General features: G+C 36.7%; 1 protein-coding gene across 7 annotated transcripts in view; it reads left to right on the top strand.

Annotated features, from left to right (window-relative positions):
- The window catches only part of ANKRD28 (ankyrin repeat domain 28), a 188,408-nt gene that overhangs the window by 157,006 nt on the left and 9,444 nt on the right, over nucleotides 1-21,958 (top strand). For all 7 annotated transcript variants that reach the window (XM_037061341.1, XM_037061337.1, XM_037061340.1 and 4 more), the window contains 11 exons: nucleotides 501-569; nucleotides 2,885-3,025; nucleotides 7,451-7,562; nucleotides 8,740-8,766; nucleotides 9,184-9,258; nucleotides 11,766-11,967; nucleotides 15,639-15,726; nucleotides 15,965-16,082; nucleotides 16,923-17,142; nucleotides 21,675-21,762; nucleotides 21,857-21,940. In XM_037061341.1, the coding sequence (XP_036917236.1) occupies nucleotides 501-569; nucleotides 2,885-3,025; nucleotides 7,451-7,562; nucleotides 8,740-8,766; nucleotides 9,184-9,258; nucleotides 11,766-11,967; nucleotides 15,639-15,726; nucleotides 15,965-16,082; nucleotides 16,923-17,142; nucleotides 21,675-21,762; nucleotides 21,857-21,940 (1,224 nt within the window). The remainder of the gene's footprint in view (nucleotides 1-500; nucleotides 570-2,884; nucleotides 3,026-7,450; nucleotides 7,563-8,739; nucleotides 8,767-9,183; nucleotides 9,259-11,765; nucleotides 11,968-15,638; nucleotides 15,727-15,964; nucleotides 16,083-16,922; nucleotides 17,143-21,674; nucleotides 21,763-21,856; nucleotides 21,941-21,958) is intronic.

Genomic DNA, 21,958 nt, shown 5'->3' with positions numbered 1-21,958 from the left:
GTAGCTCAGTGGACTGAGCGCAGGCCTGTGAGCGAGAGGATCGCAGTTCAATTCCCAGTCAGGGCACATGCCTGGGTTGCAAGCCAGTTCCCAGCAGGGGACGAAGAAGAGGCAACCAAACATTGATATTTCTCTCCCTCTCTCCTTCCCTTCTCCTCTAAAGATAAATAAATAAAATCTTTAAAAAGAAACACTTAAATTTAAACCATTTAATTATAATTTAAAGGTTCCTAAAAACTCTTTAGGCACTCCTTTACAAATGCCAGCTTCCTTTTAAATAGTGACAAAATGATTCATTTGTTACTTTCAGTGTACAATATGTATGTATATAATTGTTAAAATTTTAGATAAGGTGAGTTTTCATGTTTTTATTCTTCATAAACTGAAAATTATGTCATTTCATTTACCCTCATTTGAAAACATTCTTTTATACATATTTAAACCTACCAATTACATTACAAAATTACTGACAAGTCAGTCTTCTGTTTTTCCCTGGATAGGAATTTGGAATGCCTAAACCTTTTGCTGAATACTGGTGCGGACTTCAACAAAAAGGACAAATTTGGGAGGTGAGGTGTGATACATTTCTTCTGTAGAGCCTAATTAATATTACTTAATGACTTACTTGACCTTCTCACTGGCTTCTGAGGATTAACTGAACAATCCAGCAGCTTTTGCATTGTAATCATGATTCACCGAGAGGTCCGGGTAAGTTGATAACTTTTGAATATTCATTCCTACCCACGATCTTCCACCTGAGCACCTGCCACAGCCCGAGGCTGTCAGCCACAGCTTTACCTTATAAGTACCTCTGTATTGATTGATACCATTTCTCCTCCTCCCGTAATTATAGCCATGGAAATACAAAACCAGGGAAATATGGTGCCTTCAAGAAACAAACTCAGGAGACCCAGAACTAAGCAGCAGTTTTCCTTTCCTTCAAGTCATTCCTTTATCAGAGAAAGTATTGCCCATGATTGGATATGGAGCACTGGGAAGAGGGAGGAAATGACAGATTATATGTATAATTTTCCTTTCGCCTCTCCTGTGATTCCCTACATACCCATATACACATATCAACATATCCACGTACACTCCCTGAGTATGTCTGCAGGAAAGCACCTGTGAAGTGACAGAGTCCCTTTGTAGTCACTCAGCCAATCCTCATTCTCAGTGTTCAAACCCAGGCCACCTCGCTGTTACCAGCATTTGTGGTGGCAGTGCTTAAAGCCACCGTTATCCACTAAGTTGCTTAGAGTAGGAATTGACTCAGACTGTGTTAGAACCATGTTAGTAAGGATTGGAGGCAGTTTGAATGGGTTTGAGAAACAGAGGTGGCAATATGAGCAAGATTGCATGTGTCAAGAGTTTGAGAATTATATCAAAGTGTATATGACAAAAAAGGGTGGGTGTATAAAAAGGAATTGTGATTAGGCCAATGCAGAAGTAAACAGAATTGCCCTGGCTGGTGTAGCTCAGTGGATTGAGCACGGGCCTGCGAACCACACGATCTTGGTTCAATTCCCAGTCGGCACATGCCTGGGTTGCAGGCCAGTTCCCAGCAGGGGACTCACGAGAGGCAACCATACATTGATGTTTCTCTCCTTCTCTTCTAAAGATAAATAAATAAAATCTTTAAAAAAGAGAAGTAAACAGAATTATGTATTGTGGGGAATCAGAAAAGCGTATAAGAAAAGAAAAAACTACTAACAGACTACTCTTATAAGCATGCAGATGGAAGGAACTAAATGACCTGCAAAATAAAAAATCACTTTGTTTGGCTTTGGAAAGCAGTATTTTTCTAGTGAATCTGCTTTAATCCATCTTATATTAGTTAATTCATAGGACTTGAAGCATTCTATACTACAAATAGAGCTTTTGAAGCACATTCTGAGTATAAAAGCTTGAAAGTAATTCAGAGTTAATTGCATTTTTAAAAATACTGTTACTATACCATACTATTATCCAATAAAGTAAATAATGATTTACTGTCATTTCACTTGGTGTTTCAGAAAAATGCCATAAATACTGGGCTAAATTTGACCTTCACTTTTCTGTTTTCTCTCCTCCCCCTCCTCTTTCCCCTCCCTGCCTCCCTCCATTCCTCCTTTTCTCCTCCTCCCCCTCCCCCTCGTGACAGAATCATAGCTTTGTAATCCAGAGACAGGGACTTCTAAATTTAGTAACATTCTGTTTCATTTCAGTAACTGGAAAGAAATCAGCTATGAATATTCAGTCTTTAGAAATTAAAACAGTGCTCTAACTCTTCTGAATAATGAACAGTCTTCAAAACCGTGCAGGTTTTACTTCAAAAATCTGTATTACTTTATAGCTCTATCAGATAGTGGATATAACTGAGCATTTTTTTTTAATGCTCTTGTATTTTCTCTTACCTTTTATCCCTCTACTGAAACACATACAGAAGCTGCTACCTCTGTACTGTGAAATATTGTTTTCATCAATTTATATAATGTTTTATTGAATTATATAACAACAATGGGAATAAACAATTTAGGATCAAATAGAGTTGACTCTCAGTAAACAGTACCTAATTACTATTTGTTAGTATAGAAGAAGCTTTGTTAAAATAAAAGTTGCCGAGTTTCTGAACAGAATAAGGAGAGTGTATTTCACTCAAAAGATTGGAATTGTTACTATCTAGACACTGTGTTTCTAATTTCCAATTCTTAGAGGTTTTTTGCTACCTAACTTTTCTCCTCCTTTAGCTTTGTGTTCAGCCCTCCAAAAGACTTAGTTTATGGCAGAAGTCAATCTCATGCTCACTTATAAAGACAGTATTTGTAACTGAGTGCAGTAAGAAAGAGTCCACTGTGCTCTTGTTTACTTCTCTGTGTCCCTTTTACTGTTCTTATATTTACAAAAGATCTCCACTGCACTATGCTGCTGCCAACTGCAATTACCAGTGCCTGTTTGCTCTTGTGGGATCAGGAGCCAGTGTGAATGACCTTGATGAAAGAGGATGCACACCCCTGCATTATGCCGCGACGTCAGACACAGATGGCAAGTGAGTATCATGTGGTGAGAATGAAGGATTGTTGTTCCTGTAAACCAGCGTCTTCCATATGCGTGGCCATTTTTATTTCCTTTTTGTATTTTTTGTTGTTGATTATCTTTCCTTAGGTCTCTAGAGTGGGAAGTAAATTGGTTTCATGATTATTTGTTCATTATAGTTATTTTTACCTATTTCTATTCAATTCCTTCTTGTTGACTAATCTGGTAGAAGAAAGATAAAGGTCCCTTCTCCCTGCCAAAAACACATCTTAATCACACCTCCATATTTTTTCCATCTGACTTCTCAAAGGCAACAGTCTTGAGTATATAACAGAGAAAGGGAAAGAGAAGAGGTACATGGACCGTGCTCTCAGAGGATAGGGCGGTGATTGGAATAGCACTACCCTGCAGAGGCAGAGAGTTCATATGTGCATGGGATCCTTGTAAAGTATCAAAAAAAAGGGAGTCGTTGAAGTGGCAGAACCTGGCACATAGCTGGTATTAAATATTGCTTAAATAAGTAAATGGGATAATGGAATAAGTAAAAAGTGGTCAAGAATGACTAAGTGAAGCCTTGGTCTGGTAGCTCATTTGGTAAGAGCATTGTCCCAATATGCCAAGGTTGCAGGTTCAATTCCCAGTCAGGGCACGTACAGGGCTCAACCAATGAATGCATAAATAAGTAGAACAACAGATCAATGTTTTTCTTTCTCTTTCTCTAAAATCAGCAAATTAAATAAATAAATAGAACAAATGGGAACAAAAGAATGAGAAACACAAATTTTTCCATAATTAATATTCAATTAAAGTTGATCAGGCCCATTTTATAGTACTTTAATAATGACTCTGTTTTGTATACTCATAACTGTAAACCTACTTTTGCCCACCCCTGTTTATTGCCACTTTGAAAAAATACACTCATTAGAGACAGCAAAGAGATCTTCAGTGTCTGTGTCAGTGAGGAGTGAAAATATCCTTAGGAAAAACCTTATAAAGTCTCCTGGAGAAAGACTTTATAAAATATATTTCAAGGAAATTGCCTTTAACAGAACTGTTTCTCGTTTTTAACATATACTTTTGCCCTCAAAATAAAAAGCAGAAATTGATGGTATTACTCACAAATGTTAATTTATTATAAATTCTGTAATTAATTTTAAAGCTGTTTCTGTAGCATTTTGTTATGTTGAGTTATAAAATTCTAATCTTGAAGGCACTAAGAAAATGTATTTTCTGTTTGTAGGAATATATCACTATATAATTTCATATGTACCAGAGTAGTTACATACAGATAGATTTAGGCTAGTGACATTTATTATTTAAACCCTTAATTCTCAGTATCAACCCCAGGCAGCCTGATGTACTAGAAAGAACATGAGCTTTGGAATCCAAAAGACCCAGTTTAAGTCTTGGAATCTCCATGTTACACCTCTTTGAACCTGAGCAAGTAATTGATAAGCAAAACTATTCGTAAAAAAGAATGAAACCTACTTCTTAGAGCTGTGAGGAAAATGAAATGAGATTGTATTTGTCAAAGACTCTAGCATTGGTTTCGTGGAGCCTCTTACCTTTACAAGTACCGGTGTCCCAGAGGGCTTGTCTGATGCCATCATTTATTGACTTAGTGATTTGTTTGTTCCCAGGGAACCTTTGGGAAGCTATAAACCCCAGTAATTATTTTAGGATAAGAGAACCATTCTTTCAATAAGTGATTGTTTTGGAAGCTTAAATGGCAGCATTAAAGTGTTGATTTATTTTTCTAAAATCCAAGGATTTAATTTCCAGGAATAGGTTAGATAATAAGATAATCTGACATAATTCATACTTTGCCAAAGAGTGAAGTATTTTCTAAAAGAAGAAACACACACTCCATGGCTTCAAGTCGCTGTTATTTAATAATGTGTGTTTGTTGGTTTGTTTTCTTCAGGATTGTTTGCTAACCCCCTGTCAACATCCTGAGGAAAAGTTGTTTATATTTTGGAACATGTCTCTCAGAGTCTAATCAAAGTTGAAGACCACTATATGTGTCTTTCTGTAGTTACATAATGGTGCATAAATGTTCCTGATACTTCACTGAAATTACTTTTATGGTAATAGTTGGCATTTTTTACAAAAGTGAAATATTTTGACTTATTGCATTGTGTATTGTCTATTTTGAACCTTATATAAATGAAATTATATAGTTTTTTGTTTAGAAGTTTTACAGTCCTTTTATTTGTTCCTAAATTTTGGTATTTTTATTGCCAAAATAAATTATCTTTAAATTAACACGTGTTGTAATAAAGAGGGGTACATTTTTTGACTCTTGTATAGGACTTCGCTCAGCAGCCTTGTTAAACTGATTTCATCCGTGCGTGCGAGACAGCGTTGGGTTTTAGCCGGCCTCGGCCACTTGTGGGACGTGGGCAAGGTGCTTAACGTCTCTGGGCCCGTTTTTTTGTGAAGTGGGGATAATAGTCTGACCTAACTCATGGCCACATGAGCTATAGAATATCTGAATTGCTTCAAATAGTACCTGTCCCATTAAATCTTCCTATAAGGATTGATTTTTAAACTGCGACTTTTTTTGGTTTTGTTTGCTTTTTGATAGGACTAGACACTACTGTATTCCCTAATACAGCAGGCTGAATGAAGGAGGTCCTCTGTTGACCGTGCTACCTCCCCTGCGTTTGGCTTAGAAGTCCTTATGCATGGGACACATGAGTTTGAATCAGTCTGAAGTTGTACCAGATCTCAGTGTTAGAAGTTCATGGGTGGTGAGGGAAGAGTAAGAGACATTTCAGTGTTTGAAATGTGCTGTAATCTAAATTATGTGCTTAATTGAAATGAGAATACGTAATTGTCTAACATTAAATGAAGGTAAATTTTACTAGTAAGTATTGTTTATTACTTAGCTATTGATCATAAATATTCCTCCGTATTTGCATACATAATTTACTTTAGGAGGGGAGAGATTATAGAAAGGTCTTCATTCAGTTTTCTGAATTTTATAAAATAAACATGTGTTAACTCACAATTAGGAAAAATAAATTAGAATTGACTTTCTCCTCTCTGCCTTATTTTTAAGTTAAAAGTAAGGTCCAGATTTTCAAGATCAAGTAATTTTGTGGTTCAGTATTTTACAAGCACCCAGGTTAAAGTGTTGTTCAAACTCGTTAACCCCTGTGCTGAGACGTTTGGGAGCATGGAAAGCACTCTAGTTGCAGAGAAGAGCTGAGGTCTAGTCCTTGCTTCTCTGTATGCCAGCCAAAAGGTTTGGAACAAGTTTTTAATTTTTCTGAGTGTCAGCAATTTTTCATTTGTTACAAATACTGTGCATCTCACAAAGTAGTTATGAAACTCCTTAGAGTCTAAAAGCCCTGTCAATACAAGGGATTTTATCACTGTTAGTCAACCCTTAGTCTTCATTTCATTACACACCAGTCATCTGAGTAGTTCGAATGTAAAAATGTAAAGAAATAATGTGAGTTGATAGAAACTACTGTATGTATAACAGTTAAATTATTTCAAACCATTTAATACTGTAACTTGAACTAGTTACTGTAAATAATGCTTTGAGACATGCCCCCTACTTTAGAAAGTGAACATGAACTTACCTACTTGTTTTGCTTTCCTTAAATAAATCTTTTTTTTTAGCACTTCATGTATCAGCAAGTTATCCTAAAATAGTTCTTTTCTCTGATAGATAAGCCCCGAGTGAAATGTTTGTGCCTGTAAAGCGATGAGCCTGCCCTTTAGCCCTGCAGGTCTTTTCTTCGCCCCAGTGAGCATGACTTTTGAGTTGGGCACCAAGGAAGACTGTACACAGGGTTTACACACTCCTGGCAGTACTTCCTGAAGTGCCCTCGGACCTAGTTTTTGAACACCAAAAAAAACCCACTAGTCTTGTTACTTTTAAGTCCTCACCTGATGATATGATTTTATTGGTTTGAAAGAGAAATGGGTGGGAGGGGTTTCAAAATCATTGAATTTTTTTTAACCAGCAAAAAGATTACATCTCCCTTCATTACAACTCACTTTTTAAAAAATTGTTGTTCAATTATAATTGTCTGAAGATCATTGAATTCTGACTGGTTTTGTGAGGTTCTGTCTGTTTGTGTCCTTTGAGTCTCCTAATGAGATATTATACTCACTGTGTGTTCCAGATTGGTGAGCAGGAATGTTTGCCTACTTCGAGTTCATCGTATCAGACATTGTTTGGAGTAGGTGGTCCCATAGATAGTGACTGTAAAAACCAGCCCTTAGGTTCACTGTCCTTGCTGACAGGCCTTGGAAGATTTTGTTTGTATTTTTATGATGTAGTCAATATTTTTAATTACTACTTATTTATAATATAAGTGTATTTATGATTGTACATTACTCAGATATAAGAAAAACATCAGTTTTTGTCACTGGTTAAAATTCAGGACTTATAATTTTGAATATGTTGTTTGTACAATAGGTGCCTGGAATACTTACTAAGAAATGATGCAAACCCAGGGATTCGTGATAAGCAAGGATACAATGCAGTGCATTATTCAGCTGCATATGGTCACCGTCTATGTCTTCAACTGGTAAGATTTCTGAATTCTAGTAGAAGGATGAATTTGAGTTCACATTCTAATAATTTAATGAAAATGAGAGTAAATGGATCAATAAGTTTTGTGGCTTTTAAAAACATTTTTAGAATCCATATACCTATTGAAGTCATACTTGCCTCAGTAAGATACCTGTCACTGTCTTTTCCCTTTACCAAAGAAAGGATAAAATTAGATTTCTGGACAGGACTACCTATGTCCCTCCCTTATATTACCATATCTATGTAGCATTTACACCCCCCGCTCTTTTAAATAAATGTTTTCCAGGTGTTTCTGAAGAAATATAACCATGTCTTAAATAAGAAATAAACATTCCTGTGAGAGGAAGCTTCCCCCAATATATAGGAATCCTGAAAGGCCTGGGTTGTTTGTTTTTTTTAGCAACCCCTCCTAGTAAGGAAGACTCTACTTCTTTAAAGAAACCTTTTATTTCAACTGTGCTCTCATTCTTGAATATACACACCATACCACCCCCTTGGTTGGACAAGTGAAATAATTTCTCAGGTGTGTGACAGATGTTTCAAGTTAAAGGTGTCCTTATTTATACTTACCTTATAAATTGTATTAAACATTTCTTCCCTTTAAGTGGAAATAAAATTCAAGGAGAGTAAGTATAAAAAATAGGAAAAGGAAATTGACATTTAATATAGCGCTTAAAACCATGCTACAAGCCCTGGCTGGTGTAGCTCAGTGGATTGAGCGCGGGCCTGCGAACCACACGATCGCAATTTGATTCCCAGTCAGGGCACATGCCTGGGTTGTAGGCAGGTTCCCTGCAGGCCAACTCCCAGCAGGGGACGCACAAAAGGCAACCACACATTGATGTTTCTCTCCCTCTCCCCTTCCCCTCTAAAGGTAAATAAATAAATAAAATCTTTAAAAAAAAACATGCTACAGAAATAACAAATATTTTCTTAGGTTACTATGGTATCTTTAGACTAAAATCTTAGATTAATATATCTGGACTTGTGGTCTAATAGTTTACACCATTGCTTATTTAAAAAAACTTAATTTTGGAGGCAAGGGAAGCAAGCACAGGTTCAGAATTGAATTTAACAAAGTCCTATGTAAATAGCTGTAGTTAGCATTTCTCTCTTTTATATATATGAATACTTTCTAACCTAAATATTTTTTATTTTAAATTTTATTTCAGATTGCAAGTGAAACTCCTTTAGATGTTGTAAGTATTAGTCCTTTTTTACTCCCTGCAGTGTAGACTATTATAATTATTTATTTGTCTGCTCTCACTAGAGCTGTAACATCTTTTACACATTCCTGAGAACAAAGATAGTGACAGAAATCGTGTAAGGGGGTGGGTGTTACTTGGTGGTGATTAAATAATATTTCCCTCAAGCTCTTAGTATATAACCCTCCCTCAAAACTCTTAGGCTGTGATCCTCACCACACTTTTGGGATGATCTGTTCGATAAACTTGCTGAGTTGAGTTTTTACGATATCAGAGTCTGAGATTTTTTTAATTCATATTCAAGTATCGGTATACTCCAAAGTGGAAACATGGGGAGAAGGCAGTGGGAGTAAGTGCTGTAGTGCATCTGAAAGTATCATTTCTGACATTTACAATGCTTTCATTTCTCAGTTAATGGAAACCTCTGGAACAGACATGCTGAGTGATTCAGACAATAGAGCAACAATAAGCCCTTTGCACTTGGCTGTAAGTACTACTTTCACCGCCAACTCGGTGGCTGGTTTACTGAAAATATGTCTCTGTGTTGACTCAAACTAGTACCCAGAACTTTTGGTCCATGTGGTGATGATCATGGAATGAAAACTTCAAGAACTTCCTTATTCAGATAATTCTTGAATGCACTTTTATGTTTTATCTCCTTGAAATATTCTTCTGGCTTCCCCCAAAGCCTAAGCCAAGGGGGAGAATATACCTGTAATGAGAATTTTAAAATGCACTCTCATTGTGAGTGGGAAGGCCTTCTAACTTGCTAAATAAGCAAGTGGTATAAGAACCATCATTTCTGTGGTATTTCTACAACTTTGTGTTTAGTTTGTGAGCTTGGGGTGCTAACTAGGTGTGTGCTCACTGGCCCTTCAATGGCTTCTGCTGTAAGATTTGGCCGTGTGATCTGCGGTGTTCCTTTTAGCTGAGGATGCCTCTGAATTTTTCCTCTCAATGTCAGTCACTAAGAGGAGGAAGCTGGGGGAGTCCTTTAATTCAAATATGGGAAGAATTACCTTGGGAAATATCAAGCAGACCCCAATCTACTTCTTTCTGTCTTAAAGGAAGAATTCGGTTCTGAAACAAAGCATGTTACAGTTGAGGGAAGGGTGGGAACTTTGAGAATGAGGAGACTTGGGTACTGTCACTAGCTATTTGTGAGACCTCTGATTTTTAAGGATAGTAAAATGCTTATAGAGCAGGCTCCCCAGTTCCCTGGTGGCCTGTTAGGAACCCAGCCACACAGCAGGAGGTGAGTTGCTGGTGACGGACCAAAGCTTTGCTCATGTTACTGCCGGAATCCCAGCTCCTGCCCTCCACCATGGAAAAAATGTCTTCCACAAAACCAGTCCCTGGGGCCACAAAGGTGGGGGACCACTCTTACAGAGGTGGTATTGAAGTTAATGTGGATTATTCCAGGTTCGGTGGTCCCTTTAATTTTTTTTCTTCTCACATAGACTATTACTATTTTTATCTTAATATTCTCCTTGCATACTTTCTAGCACTGACACATGTACATTTACTCTTCTGCTTTGTTTTTCTCACCACTTCCATGTTCTAAATAAGAAGGCATGCTGAAGCTTTCTGCTTTCTTGCTCTTTAAGTCTTTAGAAATACTGTCTGCTCTCCAAAGTCGTATAGTAAATAAGTCATGCAGAGGACAAAGCCAGCATGGAGAAAATAGCCATTCTACTGTTGGTGGCAAGAAGTGAAGTCTGAGCAGATGACTAGGAATGATCAGTGAGAATCAATGATCTTGTGAGCAACAAGATTAAATGTGATCCTAAGACCGTAGAGCTCAGTGATCTCCAGTAACGTAAATCTCTGAGATAGAAACATTAAAGAGCTCAGTGAGGCCTAGAGCAGCTTTACTTCTTGTTGGTACTTTCTGACATTTCCACAAGAAATGTCTTTACAGCCCTTGGATGCAATACAAAGCCATCTTCTAGCTAGTATCTTTTAGCATCTTTTTTCATACCTAGTTTCTTTTTTTCAGATTAGGAGCAAGTGAGATTTAGCTCAAATATGGTAGAATTTTATGTTTTTTTAAATTTCCAGTGAAATTTTCACATGTGATAATTTACCTATCTGCTGATATTTAGGTGTAAATAGTATAAAAAAATAACTTACGAAAGTCCTTTAGCTACAAAGTGGTGGTCTGAGTGAACTAGAGTGAGTGAGTGAGTTAGTGAACAAAGTGGTGTGAGTGAACTAGAGAGAACATTCCTTTCATGCCAGAACTGTCTTGTTACTGCTTTATGTCCTGCTTGGCGGCTAGTCCAATGAGAATAAATGTTCAGTTGACATGTTGGTTTTTTAAATGAATTATCTATAAAGTCCTTTTACCAGACTGTGTAAAAAGCGGGGCTTCAGTCTGAGAAATCTTTAAATATCCTTACTCTGTTGGACAGCTAGGACAGTGCCTGGCATGTGGCAGTTATTTAAGCAGGGCTCATTCTAAGTATTTTTTTCCTAAAAGAAATGTTTACTTTTGAGATACAGCATATTATGCAGTCGGGGTAGTCATTTTAATTTGAGAAATCAGAAGACTTGAGTACTACTGAACTTCAGTTGCTGACTGTTTCTACTTTAATTATGATGAAGTTTTATCGGGGAGTTCAGAGGATCATTGATCTGTGATTGAAAACACAGACTTTGGAGTCATATATTTAGGATGAAAGCTTTAATTGAACCCATGTCACACATCTATTGAATGTCTGCCATGAACCAGACATTGTAGATTCATGAAAAGATCATATCATTTGAATTGTTATTATTTGCAGAATATTTATTCCCTAACACTGTAGTCTATTATTTGATTGTTTAAAAATTTATAGTTAACATTCTGAATTCTCAATACAGAAATTTGGGGTTATCTCAAATATATGTGAAGACAAGTTTGCTTACTTCTGTATGTTTTCCAGAGTATCTGGGAAGTCAGTTTAAATATGTGTAGTTTTTTATTAATTTATATATATTTTTTATCCTAGGCCTACCATGGTCACCATCAAGCGTTGGAAGTATTGGTACAGTCTCTGTTAGATCTTGATGTGAGAAATAATAGTGGAAGAACACCCTTAGATCTTGCAGCATTTAAGGGCCATGTTGAATGTGTGGACGTACTCATCAATCAGGGAGCCTCAATCTTAGTAAAAGATTATGTTTTGAAGAGAACGCCTATACATGCTGCAGGTATGCAAAATATTATGCATGGTTTTATTTACCACTTCCTGTCTTTTCTTTTTCAATTTGACTTTTTGGTTTGTCTTTCTGTTCCTTCCTCCCCACTAGACTTTCTATTTTTACTATATTCTAAATGGTAAAATCATTGTCTACCTTAGAAATTGGATTTATGTAAGTCTAACTCTGAAGTACTCTATTAGCAAAACAATACAATAGTTTTTACTTTTAAATGGAAGTTATTTTATATTTGTATGTGCTTTTGCTTCAATGGTTGATAAACATTTTGACTTACTATACCAGGGTGCTGCATTAAACATTTATTTAGTTATAAAACACCTACCTATGCAAGACCTACTCTGGTGTGATTTTGTGATGTTGCAGATGTGTGAAAATGCAAAAGCATGTGAGCATATCATTGTGATGACTTGGTACCATCTGAGTATCATTACCAGATGCGGATTCTCTACAGGAATTACTACAAGGTGGTATTCATTTTAAATAACCAAGACTGGTACACTTAAAAAAACCCATTTCTAAGCATTTTTCTTTTTTAAAAAATATATTTTCTTGATTATGTTATTGCAGTTGTCCCATTTATTTTTTCTCCTTTATTTCCTTCTGCCCTGCACCTACCCTCCCACCAGCATTCTCCCACCTTAGTTCGTGTCCATGGGTCATACATATAAGTTCTTTGGCTTCTCCATTTCCCATACTATTCTCCCACTCTCCCCCCTCTGCCTCCCTGCTGATAACCTTCCATGTGATCTCCATTTCTGTGATTCTGTTCCTGATCTATTGTTTGCTTAATTTGTTTTTTGTTTTTTTAGGTTCAGTTTATAGTTGTGAGTTTGTTGTCATTTTACTGTTCATATTTTTTATCATTGTTTTCTTAGATAAGTCTAAGGGCTCATTGATGATGAACTCCTTTAACTTGACCTTATCTGGGAAGCACTTTATCTGCCCTTCCATTCTAAATGAAAGCTTTGCTGGATAGAGTAATCTTGGATGTAGGACCTTATCTTTCATGACTTTGAGTACTTCTTTCCAGCCCCTTCTTGCCTACAAGGTTGCTTTTGAGAAATCAGCTGACAGTCTTATGGGAACTCCTTTGTCCTTTCTCTTGCTGCTTTTAAGATTCTCTCCTCATCTTTGATCTTGAGTAATGTAATTATGATGTGTCTTGGTGTGTGCTTCCTTTGGTCCAACTTCATTGGGACTCTGAGCTTCCAGGGTTTCCTAGAAGTCTATTTTTTTCAACAGATTGTGGAAGTTGTCTTTAATTATTTGTTCAAATAAGTTTTCAACTTGTTGCTCCTCCTCTTCTCCTTCTGGCACCCCAATGATTCAAATTTTAGAATGTTAAAAGTTGTCCTATAGTTTCCTAAGCCTCTCCTCATTTTTTTGAATTATTGTTTTTTCATTCTGTTCTGGTTGAATGTTTATTTCTTCCTTCTCCATGTCATTGATTTGAGTCCCCGTTTCCTTCTCATCACTGTTGGTTCTCTGTACATGTTCCTTTATTTCACTTTTCATAGCCTTCACTTTTTCCTCTATTTTGTGACCATACTCAACCATTTCTGTGAGCATCCTGACTACCAGTTTTTTGAACTCTGCATCTGATAAGTTGGCTATCTGTCATTTAGTTCTCTTTTTTGGAGCTTTGATCTGTTCTTTCATTTGGGCCATATTTTTTTGTCTCCGCGCCTAATACATAGTAAGCAGTGGAGACTCAGGCATTCAGCAGCCTAGAGCAACCCATGTCTCTGCATTATGGCACAGTATATGGGGGAGGAGTCCAAAAGGGAACAGTACTGCTTGCTTGGCTCTCAACCAGCTTTCAGTCACTTCCTCTGCTTTCCACAAGCAAATTGGGCCCTTCTGATGCTGATTCCTGGGTGGGTGGGTTTGTGTTCGTTCTAGGACCCTTTGGGTCTCTCCAGTGGACTGTCCTGTGAGGCTGGGAGTTTCTCCTGCCACCTAACCCCCTATGGATTTTTACAGTCAGAGGTTTTGAGGCTTTATTTTGCTGCACTGGAACCCTAGGTTGCACAGTCTGTCTCACTCCCCAGTTGTTCCTACCGGTTTATCTGTATGCAAATAATGGGACCGCCTGGTCCGCCAGCTGCCAACTCACCCATTCCACCAGCCACTGCCTCGCCCACCCCAATTCCACTAGCTGCTGAGTGTCCTCTCCCTGGCTACCTATCTCTGCCCCTCCTATTGGTCGGGACGAATGTTTCTTTATTAACTTCTTGATTGTCAGACTTCTATATAGTTCGATTTTCTGGCAGTTCTGGTTATTTTTTGTTTTTAAATTTGTTGTTGTCCTCCTTTTGGGTGTGTGAGGAGGCAAAGTGTATCTACCTACGCCTCCATCTTGGCCTGAAGTCCCAAGCATTTTTCCCATCCCCAGTTTGATTAGATTCATTTCACTTAGTTGATTTTTATGGTGATCCTTAAGGACACATTTGAATATTGGACTTCACTTCTAGTCTTTTGGAAACTTGCATTTTTAGAAGACTATAGGTAAAGCTACCTGTTTTTCCAGAGCAGGCTTTTGGAAATTATCAGATATGCAAGCAGGTTTTAAAAACAGAAATTTTAATAATGGGTTAAAACTCTTAATTAATGTATGAATATAAATTGCTATACTATAAGAATAAAGAGTTAAAATGCTATCATTTTCTATTATTCAAAAAATCAGAAGATTATATATCATTCTGCAACTTGAAAAAATACAGCTCATTTACAGAGTTAATTTAACACTTTCAGTGGTGTATTTTCACTCTTTAATATTTAAACACTGAACCAAGACATTAGCCAGTCCCTCAGAAGCAGCAGTATCTTATACTCTATACATCCTAGCCACTGAAAAACAGAGCTACAGATTACTGGTAAATGCCTGTTTTTTCAGTAATTGCAAGCCTTAGATCTGCTTCTAAGGGAGCATCTTACTCGTAAGTCACAAAAAGGATGCTGAGATTTTTTTTCTGGAAGTGAACTATAGTTTTTTTATAGTAACCAATTAAAAGGTGGGTTAAGTGAGAGTTTCATCTCACCTAAAATGCCCAGAGATGGAGTGACTTTCCAGGGTGAGTGTCTGCAGGGGTGTTAGAACCTTGAAGATTCTCTGTTGTCCTCTGGCCTTTGCACTCATAGCTCAGAGTAGCTGCTGCTTCTCTGCAGGAGCGCATCTGAAGTCAGGGGCAAAGGAGGGCTGTTCGTTATGCAGAATAAAAATATTTCCCAGAAGCCCTCTGGACTTCTTAACATCTCCGTGTTCAAAACTGGACCAGTCCTTACCTTGAAACCAGTCACTGGCAAAAGAGGAGTTACTGTGACTGACTCGGTCTAATCATGCTTTCATCCCTTGGCTGGAGGCAGTCCACCTTCCCTGACCACATGGCCACCATAAGAGAGCTGAATAAAATGATCATACTCCTAGCAGGGCACATAATGAGGCATGGGTATGGCCGTGATTTGCCATAAGGAATTTATATCTATTCAGTTTTGTCAGTGCATGCAGTGGAAACTTTCTTTGCATCCATAGACATTTTTTTTCTTGCTTATTAAAACAAGTAAAACCACCCCAAAATTATATCTAGAAAGTGTGCTCTAAGATGGACATTTTCTTTTATTATTACATATAATTACTGAAACTTTTAAATATCACTTTACAGCAACAAATGGTCACTCAGAATGCTTACGACTACTAATAGGAAATGCAGAACCACAGAATGCTGTAGATATTCAAGATGGAAATGGACAGTAAGTTTTAATAACATTTAAATTATTTTTAATATGTTTGTTGTTATACTTTTTGCCCATTTTTAGTAAGCCTGGCATTAGTATGTAACTGAGTAACATCGAATACAGTTTTTTAACTAAGCTTACTTTAAAGTTGCATCACAAAAAGGAGTCTTTAGGAAACGGGTGAATACACGTTGGTTTTCATGGAGTGGAGTCTTAAGTGGTTAACACTGAAGCTATTCCTGTTGTTGCTCAGGACCCCTCTGATGCTCTCTGTTCTCAACGGGCACACAGACTGTGTTTACTCACTGCTGAACAAAGGGGCAAACGTCGATGCCAAAGATAAATGGGGAAGGACAGCATTGCACAGAGGGGTAAGCAGAAATAATCCCGCTTCCTTTCAAAATGTTTCTGTGGCCTCATTTTAGCTGAAACTGAACTAGGCTGTGTTTTGTTTTGTTTTGTTTTAATTAAATTTGTACCAAATAATCTTTACAGTTTTTTTCAGTACTGTAGTTTTAGAATGTTAATTTTAAACAACTAAAAAGCACAATTTAATCCAGAGAACAGTAATGTTGAGGGAGATTTTATCTTAGTTTTTGGTTAATTTTTTAAAAGATTTTATTTACCTGTTTTTAGACAGAGGGGAAGGAAGGGAGAAAGTGAAGGAGAGAAAAATCTATATGAGAGACATCAGTCGGCTACCTCTCGTTAGCGCCCCTTCTGGGGACCAAATCCAAACCTGCAACCCAGGCATGTACCCAACTGGAATCAAACCGGTGACCCTTTGCTTGCAGGATGATGCCTGATCAACCAAGCTACCCCAGTCGGGCATTGGGGTAGCGGGGATTTTAAATGCTGAAACCTCAAATAGAGTTAATATCAATTTTACATTTTTACATTATCACAACTATTTTCTTAAACATTTTTCTTTTTCACTTTTAAAATGTCTTTTATTGAATTATTATAAGTTCCTCTCTTCCTGTTTTTCATACCACTTACATTTTGATAAAGTTACTGCTTTAACTTAATATTTAAACCACTTCCAATAAAAACACTGAATTACTGGAAAATGATAAATGCCTTGATTGGTAAAAAGATAGGGGTAATACAGACTTTAAAAATATGGAATTAAAAATGTTTTAATGAGCTATAATTGGCATGCATTACCCAACATAATACATTCAACTACATACAAACAATTTTTCTTTCAGGCAGTTACAGGCCATGAAGAATGTGTAGACGCATTACTTCAACATGGTGCTAAGTGCTTATTTCGGGATAGCAGGGGCCGGACACCTATACACTTGTCAGCTGCCTGTGGACACATCGGTGTCCTTGGAGCCCTTTTGCAGTCAGCAGCATCTGTGGATGCAAATCCAGCCATAGCAGACAATCATGGATATACAGCACTTCACTGGGCTTGCTACAATGGTTAAGTATACAGATACAAACTTACATTAAATGCCTCTTATGTACCAAGGAGGGACAGCTATCTGTAACACATTCTGGGATTCATAAGAATGACATATTTATAGGGCAGACTTAAAGTTTAAGGTTCATAAGAAGCCTAGGAATAATGTACTGTGTGGTCATAGCTTACTCCTGGTTGCTTGTCATGCTAAACCAAGACACTGGTTGTCAGAGATGTTTTGACATAAGCTGTCACTCAGTTTGAAATTTTTCTTAGACCTTTGGTTCAAGTATTTTGCATTTCAAGATACTTTTATTTCCAATTCTTTTATATAGTATGCTTGTACTTTATGTTATTTTACTTTCTTTAGTGGTAGTTTCTTTTTAAGATTTTATTTATTTTTAGAGAGAGAGAGAAAGGGAGGGAGAAAAGGAGGGAAAGAAATATCAATGTATGAGAGATACATCAGTTGGTTGCCACCTCTCACACACCCAACTGGGGAACCTGGCCTACAACCCAGGCATGTGCCCTGACGGAATCCAACTAGTGACCTTTCAGGTTGTAGGCCAGCACTCAGTCCAGGGGGCCACACCAGCCAGGGCTTCTTTAACTTTCTAAGTGGACTTATTTTAGAAAAAAAACTGGTGAAGGCAGGAGAAACAATGAAAATGCATCACATTCTAAACTGAAATCTGTATATGTTTTCTGTGCACATTACAAGATAAGATCCTATATCAACAGTAACGTGTGCTCAAAATTTTAAGGAAATAAAATCCTAGGTCATAGAAGTAGAAACTTGGAAATTTTCATGGTTAACTTTGCTGCATAGTTAGAACAGACTGACTTTTACCTTTTAAGAGGCTAACAGTCATAGTCCTTTTACAGGTAGGCTCATTAAAGGTTCTCAGAGAAGTAAAAAGCTTTTTTGTTTTTAAATTATAAATGTTTAAAATGGAGTTTGGCTTTTACAACTAATTAAAATAATTTAAGTAATGAAGCATGTTGAGAAGTATTCATTTTTTCCTTTGTAGGGGCCATAGATTTCTCAGGCACATTATATACAGTATAAACACCAATCCTGTCTAAGTTTGGGCTTAGGGCTTTAGCAGAGAGGTGGTGGGGTGGGGAGGTGCACTAAATGTCAGTTAGCATTCAGGCAAGTGTTTATTGTGAGAGCATAGCTACAAAACCAGTTCATGGTTCTAACAATTTTCCTTCAACAGATAGAGAAAATACAAACTTTGTCTTTAAATAAATATCCACTTGCTTTAAAAAATAAGTACAGTATCTGTTCTAAAATTCAGATGACTGCCTTACCAGAAGTTGAGGTTTCTGTCTGTAATATGCTGTTTTATTGTTCTTTCACTGGGGGCAAGTAATGTAAATACTTTTTGACAAGTAATGTAAATTTGTGATGAAAAAGGAGAACTATGACTCTTGCACAGTTCTAGTTTGTTTTCCTAAGTATTTTCCAGGTATAATATTTTGATATTCATATGAATAATTCTTGGTGTGAGAGTTCTCTTCTTTTGCTGCGAGGAAGTTTGCTCTCTTCTGAGGCTTGTCCTGTAGCATCTGTTGGCCATCCTCCAGTCTGAGTATCGGAGGCACCATGAAAAACTTGAACAGTTAAATGTATTTCTACTTCAGAAGTTCAGTTCAGTCCAGTCAGTTTCATTTACTACCACCTCAGATCCTTAGTCTTGAAAACTATAAAACCTTTGGATTTCAGCTTCTCTTTTTCCCTTTTCAGTTCACTAAGTTGGTATTAAATGAGTATAGTGAAGTGGCTAAAGATAAGTCCTAAGTCAAAGAAGACACCACATTTTGCCACTGAAATTTGATTTGTTTTTATAATGTACTTTGAAGATAGTTTACAACTATAAAGAAAGCCAAAAACATGTAATATAGTAGAAAAACATCCACAGATGTGAATTTTGTTTATTTAAGGACTCAGTGAGATAAAACTATTTTGAAGCAAGCTTTTTATTGCTTGAATATTTTTTAATGTGTCAGAATTAACCATTGGATGAACCATGCAATAAGGCATTTTTCCTCACATAGAGAGCATTTAGTTGTAAATAGACTGCTGTGACTGTGCTTTGGGGAATTGCTATCTAGCATTCCTTATTGGGTCTTTATGCAGAACAGTTTCCTGAAGTGAGTTTCAGCAACTACTGAAGCACTACTGAATTTAGACTCCCTAATTAATAAGCACATCGTGTACAAGAGAGAAGATTTTGCATGAATGTTTGCCATTTAAATATCAGAGCAGATGTGTCTAATTTCCAGACTGTAGCAAAATTATGATGATTTGGAATTGAGCTGGAAGAAATCAGATGTGTGTTGGCTATATGCAGTAAGAGACTGTACAGACACTCTAAAATTAATACCATATTTATAGCCAAAAGCCTATTTTATAATTTGGCATTCTGAGAATAAAATATGTAAGATGGTTTTACTTTGACTGGTAATTATTGTACAGCTGAAAAGAAAATTGGGAGCACTCCAACAGAACAGAAAACAGTATTTCTCTCAAAATTGACATGGAATGATGGCCACATTTTAGAAAAGAACTAGTTACACATACTAAACTTTAAAGTTCAGATTTTCATTTTATGTAATTTTAGTCACAGAACTTGAGTACTTACACTGTCTTGTTTCTTTTAAAAATTTAATTTTATGAAACTCTTAAGCATCCTCAATATCCCTCTGAAACATGAAGAGACTAATTCTATCACTTTTTCATAAATTAGGACACAACTGATGAGTTTTTCAGCTTGCTCTGACCCCATAGTCATGTATTTTAAAATAGTTATTTACCAAAACAAAAAAGAAATTTAGTGAGAAGAATGGAAAATTTCTTTAGTGGCTGATTTTAAAAAGACAAGTTTGCAATATCACCCCAGTCTTCCCCAGACTATACCTTGAAAGTTGGTATCCTGGGAAAGTAAGAAACCCTTAAATCAATGCTGGACAACTTTACATGGTTAATTTTTAGTAATGAGTTAACATTTGGAGAGAGAATTAAATCAGGGTTTCTCAGCATCAGTCCTGTTGACATTTTGGGTCAGGGAATTCTTTGTCGTGAGAGACTGTCATGAGCATTGCAAGATATTTAGCAGTATCCCTGGCTTCTACCCATCTAGATGCCAGTGGCAGCCCCTACCCCATGCCCAACTGTGATAACAAAAAATGTCTTCAGGCTTGGAGGGGCCAGATTGCTCCTGTTGAGAACCACTGGATTAGAGAAAAGAACTGACCCAAGATGGAGTGCAGTTAAAGGTTTCCTCAAACTTTCTTTTCCTGGTAAAAACAACTTTAGAATAAAGATAAATTGAGCTATTGTTTGAAAATGTTAGAGTAACTTAAAAAGAAATCTAGCCTTACTGTGTTGGCCAAATATTAAGCCATGGAAATAAAGAGGCTATGTAAGAATCTAATTTATTCCTAAATCACATACCAGATGACTAATGAAGTAAAAGAAGCAACATTTCATTTGCAGTAACTAATACAGCAGTTGGGATATTTTTACTAAAACCCTGGCTTTGAAAAAGAGGTTAAGAGAATCTAAGGTTTGGGTTTTTCCCTGTTTTCAAAGTTGCTATTAAAAATTGGGCCTAATATCTGTTAATAATCAACACAGCTATCCTTTAACTCAACAAGATCATTTCTAGGAAACTTACACAGTAACACTTGGGGGGGGGTTTGTTTGTTTGTTTTTAAGGTACTGGAATGTTTTGATAACATCACACAGAGAACTGTGACATTATCACTGTAATAAAGGAGCCAGACCCTCAAAAACCATAATTAGAGATTAAACCATTTTATGATGTACTTAGATACTGTGAAGTTCTTCTGAACATTTAAGAATAAAATTTTCACATATGCTACTATAAAAGGATATTTACAGCTAATAAAAATGTTAAGTAAAAATAGTTGCAGAACCAAACATCGCATTTGTGTAAAAATAAAAAATGAAATGTGTGTGTGTGTGGTTGTATATATGCCTAGAAATTGTCTGGAACTGGTAAGGTAGCGGTAGTGACAGTCTAGGGGGAGGAACTGGAAAGATGGGGGTGGGGACAAGGACATTTACTTCTGAACACTTCTATAGTATTTGATATGATACCATTAGATCATTACTATAATCAGAAAAATTTAAATTTTAAAGTTATACGTGCCGTATAAATATATATTTTGAAAGTTATACTATATAAATTTGACTTCTTAAAAAAATAATGATCAAATAACTAACTGGCCACCATGTAAAAGAATAATGAGACTAATTTTTTCCTCCTACAACATAAATATTTGCTGTGCGAGTAATAAACTCCAGTAGAATTATCATAAGAAGTTATTGTACTCAAGGTCTTGAGGTTGTACTTTGGATTCCAAAGCCCCTAAAAGTGTGATGTGTAACAGGTTCAGTGGATTGGTTATTTTTAATTCAGCAAAGCATCTTCTTACTTGTGTAGGGATATGTGGCTGTGTGTGGACAATTCAGCATTTTGGGGAGATTTTAATATCTGATTCTCAATTACTTATTTAGGTCACGAGACATGTGTAGAACTTCTTTTAGAGCAGGAAGTTTTTCAGAAAATGGAAGGAAATGCTTTCAGCCCATTGCATTGTGCTGTGTAAGTACAGTCAGAGTGAATCAAATTTGATTTGACTGTGTAAGAAAGACACCGTTTCTGTGAGAATGACCACTTTATTACCTCCCTCGCACAGGATAAATGACAACGAGGGTGCTGCTGAGATGCTAATTGATACATTAGGTGCCAGCATTGTGAACGCCACAGACTCGAAAGGAAGGTAGGAGTTTGGCTGCGT

Source organism: Sturnira hondurensis, unplaced genomic scaffold, assembly GCF_014824575.4.
Source record: "Sturnira hondurensis isolate 20B ecotype Veracruz unplaced genomic scaffold, ASM1482457v3 Scaffold0013299, whole genome shotgun sequence".
NCBI lineage: Eukaryota > Metazoa > Chordata > Mammalia > Chiroptera > Phyllostomidae > Sturnira > Sturnira hondurensis.
Note: the sequence above shows the minus strand (reverse complement) of the source record. Positions and strands in the feature narration are given on the sequence as shown.